The sequence below is a fragment of the Girardinichthys multiradiatus genome, chromosome 11, assembly GCF_021462225.1.
Source record: "Girardinichthys multiradiatus isolate DD_20200921_A chromosome 11, DD_fGirMul_XY1, whole genome shotgun sequence".
Taxonomy (NCBI): domain Eukaryota; kingdom Metazoa; phylum Chordata; class Actinopteri; order Cyprinodontiformes; family Goodeidae; genus Girardinichthys; species Girardinichthys multiradiatus.
The window spans coordinates 28,211,135-28,229,878 of NC_061804.1; the positions used below are offsets into that span (position 1 = coordinate 28,211,135).

The following is an 18,744-nucleotide window of genomic DNA, read 5'->3' on the forward strand; positions in this document are numbered from 1 at the left end:
GGAAGCACACAAAAGCAGTTGATTCAACCAACAGTCACAGTTCACAATATAATTCATAATCACCTTGTTCTGTGTCATCAGATACTGCTAACTTGTAAGAGTGAGTTTGCTGAGCATTGGTCTGAGATGAGACACAGAAGGTTTGGTACAGCTCTGACCTGTGTGAAAGATATTAAACCTTTGTTTTGTGTGGCAATAAGTCAGATTTTGAAGTTTGGGCACACCCATATGCTTTGATGAAGCCAAATGCTTTTGATAACTTTTGATCCCCAATGCCTTGAGAGTATACTGAGTAATTTTGAAGTCTGTACGTCAAAAGCTGTTGGAGGAGTTCCCTCAGATACAGCGTGTTTTTATAATTCTGCCGTTCTATGTGAAAGCCATAGTTTTTAAAAATGTTTGGCTAGAAGGCAACGTTTGAGGCCTGGCCACGCCTCCTAGACCTGGTAAAAAACTAACCATTTTGATTACTTTTAAACCCCTATGCCTTAAGAGGATACTGACCAAATTTAAAGCCGATGGCTCAAAATCCCATGGAGGAATTTGTCAAAGTTTGATGTGTAAAGTGTGAGAAACGCTCAAAAATGACCTTTTTTGCTCAAAATGGACTACGTCCTGTTGGTTTTAGGACATATCACTTTTTTTCTTGTTTTGGAGGTGCTATGGGTGCACCAAATTTCAAATGTCTACGTTTTGCCGGCTGGGTGGTGTGGAGCCATTTGGCCATGCCCCCATTTTAATTGCATTTGTATTAACAGCGCTTTCGCTGTTTGGGCCTAAAGATCTCAGAAAATAGACCTTTTGATGCAATCCAATACAGCAGGCAAAATCCATGTTTGTTATTTTTTGTTTCAGATGATTAACTTTAGCATTTATATAAGAAAAACTATACTAACAATCATGTGGACACCCATCATGCAATACACACCTATAGCTAGTTACAGTGAGATCCTGGCTACATCAGAAACATGCTTTTAGACATTGTTTGCCTTTGATAGCTATTACAGGTGGTATTCACTAGGAAAGCTACAGATCCACCTTACAATGTGAAAGACTGCAACATAGAAAAATGCTTTAATGTTATGGTACTTATTCACTGTAAATGATGTTTGCTTTCATGAGAACCTTACAAAACAAACTTTTATATTGCACTATTTCACCGTTTTGATGAACAAGCTCACCTTTAAGACTTAACTTCTTAAAAAAAGCTGACATAAGGGAAAAATTGGTTGCCTAGGCCCTAAATTGTAGAATATTTTAGATATTTGACAAATTAATCCATAATATTGACTTACTTTTGATAATTTTGGATGTCACATGTATGCATGGGCCCACAGATTTTAAAAGGGTACAGATTCAAAACTTCTACAATTTTCCATCATATAATTCCTATTGTTTAAAATCCTTTTTGTGAGATTCTATTGAAAGTGCATGGGTGACCAAAGTTTTCTCCTACGTTTGGAGCACAGAGAAATGCAGCAGTGCCCCTATCCCACCTGATGATTTGCACTGCTTTTAGGTTAGCTGGAAATAGTACTAAACATTCCCCACGCTTTCAGTAGATAAAAATTTGACTAAAATGAATCTGCGTGGGATAAAATAATATTTTAGCAGCAGCAGGAATGATTGTTGTTAAACTCTTTCAAATAAAGTATCAGATCAGAGTGTCATTTTTTTGTTTAAAACATTTTGTGTAACAACAGTGATACCATAAAGTATTTACTCAAGATTGTCAAACCTGATAATCTTATCACCCATGCCTTTAGGCACATGAATAACTCTTTATCCATAAAAAAAAGATTCAAAAGGTGAAATCTTTTTCCAAGTCTAAAAAAACTGATTGATTGTTATCTCACTGTGTACAGGTTAATTTAATCACATTTTGTTGGATGATTATTGCATAGAGAACCACAAAATCACAGGCTTACATTCCATTTTTTAGCATGCAAGTTTCTAATATAAGGTTTGTTGATCTGAAGCATGTTTCGTTGTCCAATGAGCTAACCCCTCCCTCCTCCTTCCCCATGTCTAAAGGGATTGCTCAAACCAGCTCTCCATCCAACGGGTCCGGACTTCCCCAAACCTGAAAGGTCTTACTAAGCAGGTTTAATGAAAGTTCTGTTTAAGCTGGTGTCGGGAAATGACTCGCCTAGCCTCTGACAGCCTTCATACAAAAGTCTCGCCCTTCTTCAACTGGTGGTCTGGACGACTGAGTAGCTTATCACAGTCATCCACACTTTCAACAGTCACTTTTGTTCACGGCTGCTCATTCCCTAATATTACAACTGGCTCTTGGTATATGGGCTAGGTTGATTTTAGTGGCTCAGCATGAGCCCCAAGGGCGCTGTTTTAACAAACTTGGCTAAGGCAAACTATAAAAACCTCCTAAAATATCCTGGAACCAGGCAACAAGACTTTTTACCATCAATAAAAAACCAAAAAATACAGTGACTCAAATAATTGAATGTCCCCGATTTAACTAGAATTTTATATGCTTTCTTTAATTAGTAACACTTTTGCAGGGGTCAGTAACAGCTTAAATTCGGCAACACAAAATAATTTCAATAATAGAAATGAATCAATCAACTCAACCTGTCTTTCCCTGATGCTGAAACTAGTGAGTTTGGAGAGGCTTTGAAGATGGAGGCTCCTCCATGCACTTGATGGAGATGTTTCTTCTGGTAACAACGAGTGGTTTCTTGAATGGGAATACGACTTAATCATCAGTTTTCTTCCTTTAAGTGGCAGGCACTGATGTTCCAGGCTTTGATGGTTAAACAGGATCTTTGTTGTTATATGTCTCCGAAGACAGTAGTTTCCAGAGGCTGAAGAGTTGAAGGAAACCCGGAGACATAAATGAGGTTGATTCAGGACTTCCAGAAGCCTGAAACTTAGAGGAATCAGCTGTTCACCGATCAAGTTCACTTCTGTTGTCTGGATAAAAAGGCTTTAGATGAAATCAGATTCTTAATCTTGAGGCACAGTCCTTTCTGGGCCCACGGGTTGATCCTCTTTTTAATGCAGTCGATCAGTGGGGCTGTGTCTCTGTTCCTTTTCCATCTAAGCTTCTTTTCTCCATCTGATCTGGTCTCCTGCGAAGAAAACAACCCCGTTCTCTCCTTCAGCATTGCTTTTATGGTGCTTGATGCTTTCACCAGTCAGCCCCTTATTAGGCTTCTCAGTTATTGCTCAATACTTTAGTCATGGTCATTGTGACCTGATTCTGTTTCTCAGCCTTGGAGATGCTGATAATAGCCACGCAGCTGGTCTGTAGTCGCGTCCTCCCTTCCTCCTGTTAGCCTTGAAAAGGTTCGCTGTCAGCATATAGCCCGGCTCTCGTCACTCCTAGTCATCCTACAGTTCTTTCCCTAATCTGCTCAGTTTTAAACTTTACACAGTATTACACATTCTATTCTTCAGCTTTCAGCATTTACTTTAAAAAAGTTACAAAACCATCACTTAATTCTTTTCATTCATGCTTCACAAATGATTAACGTTATATCTCTTTCATATATAGCTGATTGAGAATGTCAAACCTTAATGTTTTTTTTGCTCTAATTCTCTGTTCTTACCCACATTTCAATCATACATCTTTTAACTTGTTAATCAAAGGTTACTAATTTCATTTAATACATGTGAAAGAATGTAAAATCATCATACATCATTGGATACTTGTTGTTTATATTTCTGCAAAAGATAAGACAGATAATATGTGGCTCCACACAGGCCTCTCCAGTCTGTCAGCTCCAGAATATGAGAACATGATTGTTTCACTCCCTACTGCTTCAACTGTGTTTTAATAACTATTGCATGGCTTACACATAAGGATATTTATTGTGACTTTTATGGAGTTAACTGTGAGCAGTTACTAAATGTTGCATGGATTACATGGAAAGATCTCACCTTATTTTAACACGTTATTATGGGCATTAAGTAGTCATGTTATGAATTCAGCTCCCAGTGCCTCTACAACTTGGAGAATCTGAAAAACATCTTGAGCATGATAGCTTTGGGTAAGGTTTCCTCCTTTTTCTGGAAGTTTCAGATAGTGGCGTACAGGTCCTTCTCAAAATATTAGCATATTGTGATAAAGTTCATTATTTTCCATAATGTCATGATGAAAATTTAATATTCATATATTTTAGATTCATTGCACACTAACTAAAATATTTCAGGTCTTTTATTGTCTTAATACGGATGATTTTGGCATACAGCTCATGAAAACCCAAAATTCCTATCTCACAAAATTAGCATATTTCATCCGACCAATAAAAGAAAAGTGATTTTAATACAAAAAACGTCAACCTTCAAATAATCATGTACAGTTATGCACTCAATACTTGGTCGGGAATCCTTTGGCAGAAATGACTGCTTCAATGCGGCGTGGCATGGAGGCAATCAGCCTGTGGCACTGCTGAGGTCTTATGGAGGCCCAGGATGCTTCGATAGCGGCCTTTAGCTCATCCAGAGTGTTGGGTCTTGAGTCTCACAACGTTCTCTTCACAATATCCCACAGATTCTCTATGGGGTTCAGGTCAGGAGAGTTGGCAGGCCAATTGAGCACAGTGATACCAGGGTCAGTAAACCATTTACTAGTGGTTTTGGCACTGTGAGCAGGTGCCAGGTCGTGCTGAAAAATGAAATCTTCATCTCCATAAAGCTTTTCAGCAGATGGAAGCATGAAGTGCTCCAAAATCTCCTGATAGCTAGCTGCATTAACCCTGCCCTTGATAGAACACAGTGGACCAACACCAGCAGCTGACACGGCACCCCAGACCATCACTGACTGTGGGTACTTGACACTGGACTTCTGGCATTTTGGCATTTCCTTCTCCCCAGTCTTCCTCCAGACTCTGGCACCTTGATTTCCGAATGACATGCAGAATTTGCTTTCATCTGAAAAAAGTACTTTGGACCACTGAGCAACAGTCCAGTGGTGCTTCTCTGTAGCCCAGGTCAGGAGCTTCTGCCGCTGTTTCTGGTTCAAAAGTGGCTTGACCTGGGGAATGCGGCACGTGTAGCCCATTTCCTGCACATGCCTGTGCACGGTGGCTCTGGATGTTTCTACTCCAGACTCAGTCCACTGCTTCCGCAGGTCCCCCAAGGTCTGGAATCGGCCCTTCTCCACAATCTTCCTCAGGGTCCGGTCACCTCTTCTCGTTGTGCAGCGTTTTCTGCCACACTTTTTCCTTCCCACAGACTTCCCACTGAGGTGCCTTGATACAGCACTCTGGGAACAGCCTATTCGTTCAGAAATGTCTTTCTGTGTCTTACCCTCTTGCTTGAGGGTGTCAATAGTGGCCTTCTGGACAGCAGTCAGGTCGGCAGTCTTACCCATGATTGGGGTTTTGAGTGATGAACCAGGCTGGGAGTTTTAAATGCCTCAGGAATCTTTTGCAGGTGTTTAGAGTTAACTCGTTGATTCAGATGATTAGGTTCATAGCTCGTTTAGAGACCCTTTTAATGATATGCTAATTTTGTGAGATAGGAATTTTGGGTTTTCATGAGCTGTATGCCAAAATCATCCGTATTAAGACAATAAAAGACCTGAAATATTTCAGTTAGTGTGCAATGAATTTAAAATATATGAATGTTAAATTTGCATCATTACATTATGGAAAATAATTAACTTTATCACAATATGCTAATATTTTGAGAAGGACCTGTATATATTGGTGCTGTGACTCTGCCCCATCATCATTGCCTGCTGACTTTCAACGTCCCAAACTGGCAACTTGCACGCATTGTTCAGGGGGAGGCGCTAGTCCGGAGTAGTTTCTGGAAAGAATCGCATGCGTGCACCATGGATAAAGTAAGCGTCCCATAACTTATTTAATTGACTATTGTTGACTGTGGGTTTAAACTGAGCTATCTATCGTATATAATTTTAGCCGCATTTCCAGTCTTCCCAATAAAATGTAGCTTCGCGTCGTGCGTTAGCTTTCGCGATGAGAGATTTCAGTCTGTCTTAGCTTGCTAGCTTAACGTAATTCACTGCAGCCATTTCGCTCAGTGTGTGGGTTTTTTAAGCTGATAGGAAATACGAAATGTATTGAAAACAGTATATGCCAATGTATAGAACATATATTTACAAAAAGCAGATTGTGGTTTTATGTAAACTGTTCAGCTTTGGGCTCACAATTAACCCTATAGTGACAACTGACTGTCTTAGCTAAATGTTAAGCTAGCGCGTTATTTTAGTTAGTATTGTTAAGATGTTAAAATAAAACCGTTTTGTATTTTAGTGCTATTAGTCGCGCTTTTTATAGCAAACCAGTGCTTCAACAACTTGTAAATCCTACTCGATAAAACGCTTCAGTGAAACGAGTTAGCTAATTTATGTGCGACAGATAATTGAGGTTAGACTTTGAACACTATAGTTCATTGAAGGATGTGGATTTCATCGGACCTGTTTTATTCATTTGTTTTTTCGGAATTAGCGGCACTGTCCGTTTTAACGTTGCTTGTGTGGCACGTGCTGCAGTATTTTTGGACCTGTTTCAGCACGAGCTCACACTCAGACCGGAGGATCATTCTAGATGCACAAGGAGCCGCTGTCATGACTACAGTGGCACGTCGGCGGAAACTGTCGTGATTCTCGAACTTTCCAGTTTTAAATAGAAAATAATTTAGGTGATTGTTCCTGTTGTATAAGCTGCCCTGGTTAGTAAAGTATTAGTTTTGGTTATTGATCACCTTTCTGGGAATATAACGAAACATACAAAGGCAGTAAATCATGCAGATATTGAGACTGTCACACTACATGGATGGAAATGCGCAGATACTGTGTGGTATATACTTAAAAAAATTTAATTATTGTTAAAAAAAATTGTTAGATTATAAAAAAGAAAAGATTTACAGAACGGCTATTAGGCCAATTTTAATTGATTGTAAATGCTGCTTGTTGGGGTCAAAGTTGAAACTGGTAATACCAAGTAAAGCTAACCATTTGTGACCCAAAACAGAATAATCATCTAAAAAATCATCTAAAAATATTTATGAATTTCTCCTTTTTCTCCTTTTTGATATTGTCATAAGACTTCTAAACTTTATATGGTTTGAAATGTTTCTTTCAAACCATATATATATAATATAATATTTTTTTTAATTAAGCGGTATAATTTTTGGAAAATAAGATATTTGTAATGGACTTTGCATTGACCAGAAAGAGCATTCACACATACAGCCAGATGGTTTTTGTTATAGTCAGTCATTTTCTATACCGCTTCCTCCATAGTAGGCCGTGGGGAAGCTGGTGCCTATGTCCAGCAGTCTATGGGTACACCCTAGAAAGGTCGCCAGTCCATCACAGAAACAACCAAGCACACACCTAAGGGCACTTTAGAGACACCAATTAACCTAACAGGCATGTCTTTGGAATGAGGGAGGTAGCCGGAGTACCCCGAGAGAACCCTCTCATCCACACGGAAAACATGCAAACTCCATGCAGAAAGACCCCTGGCTGGGAGCTGAACCCAGGACCTTCTTGCTGCAAGGCAACAGCAGTACCAACTGCAACAACATGCAGCCCCTGGTTTTTTGTTATATACAGTTAAAATCACAGATTTACAGTTTACAAAAACCCTCTTTTTCCTCACTGACAAAAAATTAAGACATTTTCTTTATCAGTTTTTTTTTCTTTGTTTTAAATCAGTCAAGGATTGGCTATCCTTCCACAAGCTTCTCACAACAGCTTGTTGTAACTTTGGCCCATTTGTATCTGAACTGTTATATCTAAGTTGGCCTTGTAAGCTTTTCTGCTCTACCCAGAAATTTTGTTTGTGGGGCTGGGATCAGGGCTTTGTGATGTCATTTGGGGTTTCTCAATATATTGCAATTTTAGTGTTATCACAGTATTATTGTGCCCTTGGAGAACTGCTTGGAGTGGAGTATTTAGGCTGATAATTATAAGTCCCATGCATTTGTGCATTCTACACCAGGAATGCATTTCATGATGCTTGTTTAATGCAAAGTGCATACCAGCCATTAGTTCATAAACGGGCATACAGGAATCATCAAAAAGCCTTTGCTAACTCCCTCTATAATGCAAGATCCAACCACTATTCCAACATCATCCAAAAACAGCCCAGGAAATTACAAGCAACCTGTCACAATTAAATACCTTCTAAACCCTAACGGGCTGACGCTGAAATGAACGCTGGCGAGAACTGTGGAGACTGGACCCTCGCATCCTATTTGATAATCGCATTAATTGTCTAAAACCTGTTTCTTCCAACTTCAGAATGTCTCCAAACTTCATCTTTTGCTCAACCTCATGAATGAATGCTGAAGAACAGTTCCATGTCTTTGTCTTCTCCAGGCTTGATTTCTGTAATGTCTTGTTAATAGGGATCCTTGCAAAGAATATGCACAAGCTGCAATAGATCCAGAACTGTTCTGCAAGAATCCTGATGAAAGTTTTCGCAGTGGAACACATTAGGCCAATTCTCCTTGAGCTTACCTGGTTCCCCATTACCTACAGAATCCATTACAAAATGGTCCTCATCACCCACCAGTGTATTCAGGGCAATGCTCTGAAATACCTAAAGGAACTCCTCACATCCCACTCATCCATCCGCTCCCTCTGCTCACATAACGCCAACTTCCTTTTACCTCGCACTTCACAGCTGCCCCTTTCCTTTTTAAACTCCCTCCCCAACCACCTGACAGATCCACAGACACTTTGCTGCTTTTAGAAAAGCCCTAAAGACTTTCCTTTTTAAACAGCATTTCCTACTGATCCATGATATTTTAGTTTATTGTATTTTTATATTTTATTGTTTTATACTGTGGCGCTTTAAATTCCTTTTCATTTACGTGAAAAATGTTTTATAGAAAAATGTATTTTTATTATTATTAGTGTAAAAGCTAAGTGGACGTAAACCTCTAAATTTAAAGTAGTTTAACTTGGCCACGGTCATCCCTTTTGAAGATTTAGATGCTGGATTAAATTCATCGACTTAGTTTAAGGTAACAGTGATCTAAAACAGTCCTCAAGGAGTGATGTTCTTGATGTGTTGTATGTTTTGTGGTTCATCACACCTGAAAGGGTCATTAACAAGCTCCTTCAAAACCTGATGGTCTGCTGAGGAGGTCATTTAAGCCATTTAAATTAGCTATGTTGGAGCAGGAAAACTGCTAAAACACGTAGGACACCTGCACATGAGGACTGGAGGTGGACACCCCTGGTCCAAGCACTGCTTCTCAATACCTATCACCATGTCACGATCTTCACTGTTACTTTATTAACGTTAAGACAGGATTAGTTGTTGTAAAACAGCAAAGGGAATTCAAAAGGTATTTTATAATATTCGCCAGCACTTTACATTTACTTGTAAATGCAGTTTTTAAGCAATTTGTCAAATTATCTCCCAAAGTACATACAAAACATTGGATCAGCATTAGTTTAAGCATGTCTTATTGCAAGCTCAATTTTTTTATTAGGCCAATCCTGTAGAATGTCCATTAAACAGAATGAATACATTCTATTTTCCTCCCCCTGCATTCCTGTATAAGCAGCCCTACCCAAACAGCTGAACGGCTGTCAGTTTCTTTTTTCAGATCTGTTAGTGGCTGATGTTAAAGGTTCTGTTGGGTTTCTGCTGAGCATTCTGTATGTGCATGCTAGAGTTAACATGCTGTAAATGTGTGCATTATAGGTTTCAGCACTGAAAGACCAGGGCAATAAGGCGCTGAGTGCAGGAAATATTGACGAAGCTATCCGTTGCTACACAGAGGCTTTGGCTCTGGATCCATCAAACCATGTGCTGTTCAGTAACCGCTCTGCTGCCTATGCCAAAAAGGGCAACTATGAGAATGCTTTCCAGGACGCAGTTCAGACCATCAAGATCAAGCCTGACTGGGGCAAGGTGAGATTTCTTCTGTCTAGTCACAATTTGAGGCATTGGAAGGCAAATTGGGAATTTAAAGGAATTTAAAACCTTCCAATTTTTCATTCAGGGATATTCCCGCAAAGCTGCAGCTCTGGAATTTCTTGGCCGGTTAGAGGATGCTAGAGTAACGTACCATGAGGGACTCCGCAAAGAACCGAGCAATCAGCAGCTAAAGGAGGGTTTACAGAATATTGAAGCTCGACTTGCAGGTGCAATGTGATATTTTTTTATTTTTTTTACTTATACAAAAAGAGGAACTCTATTTAAAACTTAGTTTGTTTTCTTTACTGTGCAGACATCCCATATCCAGTTTTGTGTGATTCGTTTTTTCGTTTCTAAACATAAAGTATGAAAGAGACAATAAGTTTCAGGCAAGCTGAAAATGAAGGAATTATTCAAATTTCTGCATCTCCGTATATGTTCCTAACCTTTATCTGATTTTTATTGTACTCATGTAAGTGCCTTAAAAGTTGATGCATTTATTGACTGAAATGAAATGTTGACAGTTCTTAGTATTGATGCAGTTAATGTAGAAAAAGTTATTTTTCTATCTTATATATGACCCATCTCTCATTGGTCCAAGCCAATCAAGTAAAGATGATCTTATTGTCGTCTCTGGCTAATTGATCGGTACATTCCTGTCAGTGGTGGAAATTTTAGCTCAATATTAGATGTCTTAAGTACATTTTCATGACATGATAGTTTTTTAGGGTTTCAGTTATTTAGAAAATTGTCAGAATAAATGGTAATGTAGCAAATAATGCTAATAAGTTGAATTCTTCCCCACTTGTGGACGATTACTTATTTCTTCCCTCTTAAAATTATCTTATACTTCACCAGAGAAATCAATGATGAACCCTTTCGCCATGCCCAACTTATACCAGAAGCTTGAGAATGATCCTCGGACCCGTGAGCTTCTGACGGATCCCAGCTACAGAGAACTGCTGGAGCAGCTCAGATCCAAACCATCGGACCTTGGCACGTACGTGAACTTTCTAACTTGAAACAGAAAGGGTGAGGACAAAAGTATTAGCCTGAGTAGATCATAAACTGTGCGTAAATTATGAATCTTGGTGTCTCTATATTCACTCTATGTCTAAAAGGCAGGCCAGCACTACTTAAACTCAGTGAATCAGAAATGGAAACGCCAAGTTTATTTCATAAATAAATAGCATGAATATTGGCATTTTGAAAACAAATCTGTTTTTCATTGTTCTTGCAGGAAGCTGCAGGATCCAAGAGTAATGACTACGCTTTCTGTGCTCCTTGGACTGAACCTCTCAGAGATGGAGGAGGAAGAAGAGCCTGTTCCTTCTCCTCCCAAACCTAAAGAGACTCCTCCACCTCCTCCCAAAGAGGAAGATCTCCCTGAAAACAAGAAAATGGTAAATGAGCTAAAAGTCAAACATATATCTTACCTTCTGATGGTTCTCTGTTCTGACATTAGTTATTGCTTTATTTTTCAGGCTTTGATAGAAAAGGAACTAGGGAATGCTGCATACAAGAATAAAGACTTTGAAACAGCACTGAAACATTATGATCAGGCGCTAAAGCATGACCCAACCAACATGACATATATTTCTAATCAAGCAGGTTTGTACCCTCAGATGATGGAGTGCTTAATCCCCACACATCTTATTCCTGCTGCAAAACAGTATTATAATGTTTATATTATCAGTAATGCAAAATGAATGCAGCTGTTCACCTCAGCTGACCTATCTTAAGTTTCTGTCTGAATTGTTTTCTTTCCAGCTGTCTATTTTGAAAAGGGAGACTTTGAAAAGTGTAGAGAGCTGTGTGAGAAGGCCATTGATGTCGGGCGAGAAAACAGAGAAGATTACAGACAAATAGCAAAGTAAGTTCTTTATTTATTTCTACTAGATGAAGAGCGTCTTCGTCCATTTAAAGGTGGATAGATGGTAAACAACTGGAACAATGTCTAACATATGATCAGTACTAAGTTACAATGCCTTGCAAGTATAGATTCCTAACATTCATACATTTTGTTACATTTAAACAAGAAACTTCGATGTATTTTATTAGGATTTTATGTGAAAATTCAACAAACAGTACAGATACATCTAAAAGAAATGTAATATTGTAAATAAAAAATTTTTGTCACTAATTTCAGAGAGTAAAATATTGCATAAATTTATTACATATAGAGATAAATATTTCAAGCCTTTATTTCTTGTGGATTTGATGGTTATGACTTACAGATAATGAAAGCACCAAATTATGTGTCTCAGAAAATTAGTATATTTTGAAAAAGTTAAATATTTAGAACAAGGGATGCTCCCATCAGGTTTTATGGTGCCGATCACCCAATCAATCACAAGGATTGGTTGTAAATTTCAATTTAGTTGAAAGTGCTACTGGCTACATCATCTGGAAAAAGGGAAGCATACAATCGTCTTATTTTAGACAAAACCATGTTTTTCTTTTAAAAACAGGACAACTGAAAAACCTGCTATCAGTAAAAAACTCTTTAACAGATTGAAAATGTTAAGGCTCTCAACAGGCTATAAAATGCAGGCCTACTTCTGTGGAATATTTACATCCCGGCCGTAGGACTGATAAAGGCTGCTCATCTAGCCCAATAAATTCAATAATTTTTCAGGTTATTTGAGTGGCCTTCTGTCACTCCTACGGGCGAGCGTTTGCGATGGTGGGCCGTGTTACCTGCCGCCTGACTGCTCCAGGTGTCTCCTTTCATTCTCTACAGTGAGCCACGAAAACTCACTATACTCTGCCATGTGCTTGTTCTTTAAACAACGTATTAAATTCTTTGCGTTGAAGCATTTTGATGTGCTTCCTCTGTGAGGTATTTTTTCTTTGCTTGTGGCAGGACACAAGCTTTACATCACTCTCACGGTGTAAAAGTTCCACATGGTAGACATATTTGTTTAGGATTTGCTGGTGCGCACTTGCGCAGCGTGAAGGAAAGGGGGAGATGCACCACACTGGACACAGGGCTTCTGCAGGCTGCGAAGTATAAGGTATAGATATTGGGATTTGTGATTGGCAACAAAAGACATTGATCGGCATACACCGATCACCCAACCAGCTAATGAACTCAAAATATCTGCAAAGGTTTCCTGAGCCTTTAATGGTCTCTCTAGGCAGGGTAGCTAAAGTAAGATGCTTTAGTCCATATGCAGGATTTGTCTGTGCTCTGGCTTTGTTGCTCTGACTCCTGCCTCTGTCCACTCCTTGTGAATCTCCTCCAAATACTTGAATGAATCTTGCTTGACAATTCTTTCAAGGCTGTGGTTATTCCTGTTGTACCTTTCCCTGCCACACTTATTCCTTCCACTCAACTTTCTATGAATATGCTTGGATAATGCACTCTGTAAACAATCAGTTTCTTTTGCAATGACCTTTTATGGCTTGCCCTCCTTGTGGAGGGTGTCTGTGAGTGTCTTCAGGACATCTGTCAAGTCAGCAGTCTTCCCTATGGTTGTGTAACCTATGACCTAGACTGAGAAACCATTTAGAGGACTGGGAAACATCTGCAGGTGTTTTGAGTTAATTAGCTGATTAGTGTGTGACACCATGAGTTTCAATTATTTAAATTTTCTGAGATACTCATTTGGGGTTTTATTATTTATAAGTCATAGTTATTAAAGTTACATGGCATAAAGCCTTGGAAATATTTCACTCTGTCTAATCTGAAACGAGTGACAAAAATCGAACTTTGTCATGATTTTCTAATTGTTCGAGAGTGCACCTACACCTTCCTTTTGTTTGCAGGGCCCTGGCTCGAATCGGCAACTCGTACTTTAAGGAGGACAAATATAAGGAAGCTATCCAATACTTTAACAAGAGTTTGACAGAGCACCGGACTCCAGATGTGTTGAAGAAATGTCAACAGGTGCAGTAGATTGTTAAATGCCATGAAACAAATCAAGTCATTTAACACTTTCTCAAACACCTTTTCTTTTAAAAGAAAGGCAAACAATATTCACTAATCACTGCCTCGAGGTTCACTTACACCTGAATGCTGACTTTATTTCCTGCAGGCAGAGAAGATTTTAAAGGAGCAGGAAAAACTAGCCTATATCAACCCCGAGATGGCACTTGAGGAGAAGAACAAGGGCAATGATGCCTTCCAGAAAGGTTTGTAAAATGGTGTATACATTTTTTCTCGATTAAGTTATAGTGTTTCATAAAGACGATGCTATTTATTTTCCTTCTATCAGGAGACTATCCATTAGCCATGAAACATTACACTGAGGCCATTAAGAGAAACCCCCATGATGCCAAACTGTACAGTAACAGAGCCGCCTGCTACACAAAGCTGCTGGAGTTCCAGCTCGCCCTGAAGGTACACCATTACTCTGAAAGCACATCTCAATTCAATTCAAATTCAAAAATACTTTATTAATCCCAAAGGGAAATTAAACTGAATGTGGTTTGGCTACTCTGAGCTTGCATTTGAAATTTTCCTCATGTTTTTATTTATTTATTTATTTTTACCTCCTGCTGTCAGGATTGTGAAGAGTGCATCAAACTTGAGCCCACTTTCAGTAAGTGTTTTTTTTTTTTGTGAAAAGCTAAAAAGAAACAAAAAGTGTTAATGGGATTTTTTCTAACTAATAAATTGGATTTGTTTACAGTTAAAGGCTACACACGCAAAGGAGCAGCATTGGAGGCCATGAAAGACTTTTCCAAAGCTATGGATGCATACCAGAAGGCATTAGAGCTGGATTCATCCTCAAAGGTATTTGATATGCTCCATAAATGCTGAGAATGACTGGGGTAAAGAAAATGTAAGAATTTTTGGGAAAGAAGTTATAATACGCAGTGTAAATAATATAAAAGCTAAACAAAAATGCAAAGGTTGTGTGGAAAAACAAAGTCTACCCTTACTGCTTCTATAAAGGCTGAAAAAAATGCCCAGGTGCTTGAATAACTGATCAATGGCAAGGGTGAGCAGGTTGGTACTTTGCTGCTCTGGAGTGATTGGGTGTGTGTAAACACACAATGTTTGGTGTTACAGAATAATTACTTCCTTAACGTTACTACTACTTTACTGAAGGATTATAGGACTGTGACACATTTTGGAGAGCTCCAAAATATAGCTAAGTATGTGCTCTTCGACACAATCAGCCAGTAGAAACACTAGATCCATCAAACTGCGCCTGATTGGCGAAAAGGTGGCAGTCAATGTGCCAACGGCTCCTCATAAGCTCCACGTTGCTTCATGAACTATGACACTAAAGTATGTTGTTTCTTCTCTCACCAGGAAACCAAGGATAGTTCTGTTGGTATTGGCACAAGAGAGATGCTTCATCGTAGCTTTTAGCTCTGCGTCTTTGCATTAAACAAATCTATTATCCACTTGTTATTTAGAAAACTCTTTTGCGCTGTACTCCAACAAACTCCATGGCCGGGTTCATCCCCAACTCCCGCAGTGACCTCAGCTTTTGTCGTTTTTTGTCTAAAACCAACGTTAGGTAGTTCACACTGAGGTCAGAGCTTGTAATGCCTAAAACAAAATCTGCCAAAACCTGAAAAGCTGCATTTTAGACTTGACAGGCACATAAGAAGCATTACAGTGTGGTTGTTTTTATACTGTTAAATTGAGTGTATTTAGTCATATTTCATATTCCAGATGCTTCACTCAGACGTTCAGCTGTATGAACGTGTGTATGGGGTTTTGTTTGTCAGCAGGTCATGGCATACCATTTTAACCACATTTGATCTTTTAGTGGCTGTTACAAAGAGAAACCTGCATTAATTGTGCTAAATTACTGTTGTGGATGAGAACCTCTGGACATAACCCCATCTGACTTGTATAGGCCTGTCAAACATTAGGTTCAATATGTCCAAAGGTTCGTTTTCACTAGTGTAATCTACATATCTAATTAAGAGGTTGGTCTGTTTTATTTCGCCTGAGGATAGTTACTTCACATTTAAGATGGTGCTTCTTGGCACAAAATTGTTCAAAACCAAGTTTCTTCTGCAGTTACACTGCCTTAAGTCATTTTGGCAAAAAACATTTGAGTTTAACCTAAAGGGTACATTTCCTTGAAATTGTTTGGATCAGGTGGAGAAAAAAATGTAAGTGTGCATCTGATCATTTTGGTAAAATGATGGCTGTACAAATTTTGGACATTGTTGGATTTTTCTGAGCAAGAGCCGGACTAACCCATCTCTGCTAGGCATGTCTGTCATGAAGCAACTTTTATGGCAATTAAAGAACATAAATGTTAGTGTTCAGTCTGGTCAAGTTTTAGTAACATGATAGAGGTCATCAGAGCAGTGACAAACAAGAAAGCAGCAGTGATGGGGTCCCTATATAAACGTATCTGTTCACAACACAATAATCACTACAAGATGCGTCAGAAATCAGACTATTTGCAGAGTAAAATAAATCAATTTAGGAATGTGTGTTCATAGTAAATCCTTGGGATTCTCCTTAATCATCACCAGCTCTCTTGACCTTTAGGAAGCCACAGAAGGTATGCAGCGCTGCATGGTCAGCCAAACCACGAGGAACGACAGCCCAGAGGAGGTGAAGAAAAGAGCCATGGCTGATCCTGAGGTCCAGCAGATTATGTCCGACCCAGCCATGCGCATGATCCTTGAACAGATGCAGAAAGATCCGCAGGCCCTTAGCGAGTAAGTTGTGACCCCACCCTGTTTCAAAACTGCATGACCCGTATACCTCAAGAAACGTTTGACCCGATTGTTTTCTGTTTTATTCACAGCCACTTAAAGAATCCAGTAATTGCTCAGAAGATACAGAAGCTCATTGATGTTGGACTGATAGCCATCCGCTGATGTAAAAGAAGATCCACGTATGTAAAGAAGTTCCAGGACACCAGTGGAACCCTGCTCAGATTCTTCTAAAATGATACATCTGATCTTTCTTGCCTTTAAAATCAAGATTATATTGTCCTCTGCCTGACTGGGACTTTTGTCTGTATTTGTTTTTTATTATTATTCTTGTTCACCACTTTGACATTGTGTTGGGAAGGGGAAAAATATATCCTCTGGAAAGCTTCAGCACTCCAGGCAACATCAACTACAAAAGAGAATTGTAAAGGTGCTGTAAAACATCAATAAACATCACAGTCCAGTAGAACATTTCCCTCGGTGTTTAATGGGGAAATCTACCCTAAAGCTCATGCTGGTTTATGCTACAAATGTTAGTTTAAAACATTTCTTATTGAATTGACATACAACAGTGTGTTGTCATCTGGTTTATCAGATTTATTTTCCTGTTTCCTCTTTTGTCAAACTTACAGATATTTGCCCTATTTCTCATTCAAGGTGTAAATCTTCATTAAATCACATGCTTAAAAATCTATACAAGTATCGACTACTGGCATGTAATCTGGACAAAGATTCATTAACCATTTGTAATAGTTTAGACATCTTGATCTTTAGCTGTACTCTGACATCTGATCACTGTGCAGACGTGACTAAAATCTGAGTTTAATAGAGAACACTGGGTTATTTGAGGAGTGGATTATCTAGACATGATGGTCAGATTCCAGTTTTTATTTTGAGGACCATAGCACAACCTGATAACTATTTTTTTCTTCTTTTTTTTAAAACCTTGTATTTGAACATTTAAATGGGACAAATGTTAATTGTAAAAAGGAAAAATGCAGCAGGTACCTTCTTAGAGGTAGTGGTTCCAAATCCAACAGGAAATTAAGGATTTACTCAAATTTATCAAAATTTTCCCCATTTATTCAAAACATTTGTCCCCTTTATTAGATTTATGCTTGACTCAAAAGGGCTTCAGAAAGCTTGTTATTTGCTTATGTGTTACAGACTAAAAGGGGAATTATTTTCTGTTTTGATGGAACTTTGAGATATTTATCTCCAAATATTTGACCCACGGACTAATGGAAAATTATTAATTAATTAAATACGATTTTGTACGCTGGCTGGTGCATCATGTAGAGTCCCCTATTAAAAACAGGTATTGATAAATTCTGTATTTCACTCTAGTGCATTTACAATGTTTGACATTTAGAGTTGTGGCACAGCCTGCTGATAGTTTAACAGTAAATTACTGCAAGCAAAGTAGTTCTTGAAGTTTATCCAAACTGTCCTTATTGGTTTTACTTTGCAGATGTGGGTGTCTGTTTTCCCAGCGGTTCAGCTGTCTTGACTTGGGTCTCTGAAGAATTAATAGTTTATATTACAGCTGAACAGGTTGCCACATGTGTCTCTAGATACCTCAAAATCTGAAATGTCACTGTATTTGTGCTACTGTTTCAGAGTTGGGATCATATGTTTTGTCTTTGTATTGTCGCACTAGGGGCATTTCTCTGAAGTTTTCTATTGTGGACTGCAGATATCAGGGTATGGTTATTGTTCACAGTCTGGTCCTAATTTTGTAATAAACCACATGCAACAGTTGTCCCTCATGGTGTAAAGGAAATCGTCCCAGGAAAGGCATGTGCTATTAGAAATTAGCTGTAAGATAAAATACAGATTATCTGAATGTAAATCAACAGGCATTTGTGGCTTTTTTGTCGTGAATGAAAAGATTCAGAACAGTTTGTTTATACAGAAATTTAGAATGGGAGAATTCTGTCCACGTTTTGTGTACTTGTTAGTCTCAAGGTGATATTTTGTCAGTAGGAAGCAAAGGCTCTTTAAATACAGTCATGTCTATAATATCAGCTTGTAAACGATCATTGGAGGACTAAGAGGGCTATTTATGGTAATAGCCAGACATTTCTTTAAAATCTGTCAAAGTAGGTGCAAAACTATTTTGCAAACTCTTCCTCTAGAAATCCGTACTTCATTAACCAACAGTGTATTTTTCAGTTTACTTTTTTAGTGAAAAAAAAAATGCAAATACTGGAGAGTTTCTATAACC

General features: G+C 38.6%; 1 protein-coding gene across 1 annotated transcript; it reads left to right on the forward strand.

Annotated features, from left to right (window-relative positions):
- Positions 1-5,669: 5,669 nt before the first annotated feature.
- stip1 (stress-induced phosphoprotein 1) lies at positions 5,670-18,373 on the forward strand. The gene is made up of 14 exons (XM_047378372.1): positions 5,670-5,812; positions 9,660-9,869; positions 9,961-10,102; positions 10,734-10,875; positions 11,116-11,278; positions 11,360-11,486; positions 11,646-11,748; positions 13,647-13,767; positions 13,916-14,012; positions 14,096-14,220; positions 14,386-14,422; positions 14,513-14,616; positions 16,348-16,520; positions 16,610-18,373. The coding sequence occupies exons 1-14, from the start codon at positions 5,804-5,806 to the stop codon at positions 16,680-16,682; spliced, it is 1,626 nt and encodes a 541-aa protein (XP_047234328.1). The 5' UTR covers positions 5,670-5,803; the 3' UTR covers positions 16,683-18,373.
- Positions 18,374-18,744: the final 371 nt, after the last annotated feature.

Coding starts and splice junctions, on each gene's coding strand:
- stip1 (XM_047378372.1), top strand. Junction 14,013..14,095: donor CAATGATGCCTTCCAGAAAG/GTTTGTAAAATG, acceptor TCCTTCTATCAG/GAGACTATCCATTAGCCATG. Junction 14,221..14,385: donor AGTTCCAGCTCGCCCTGAAG/GTACACCATTAC, acceptor TCCTGCTGTCAG/GATTGTGAAGAGTGCATCAA.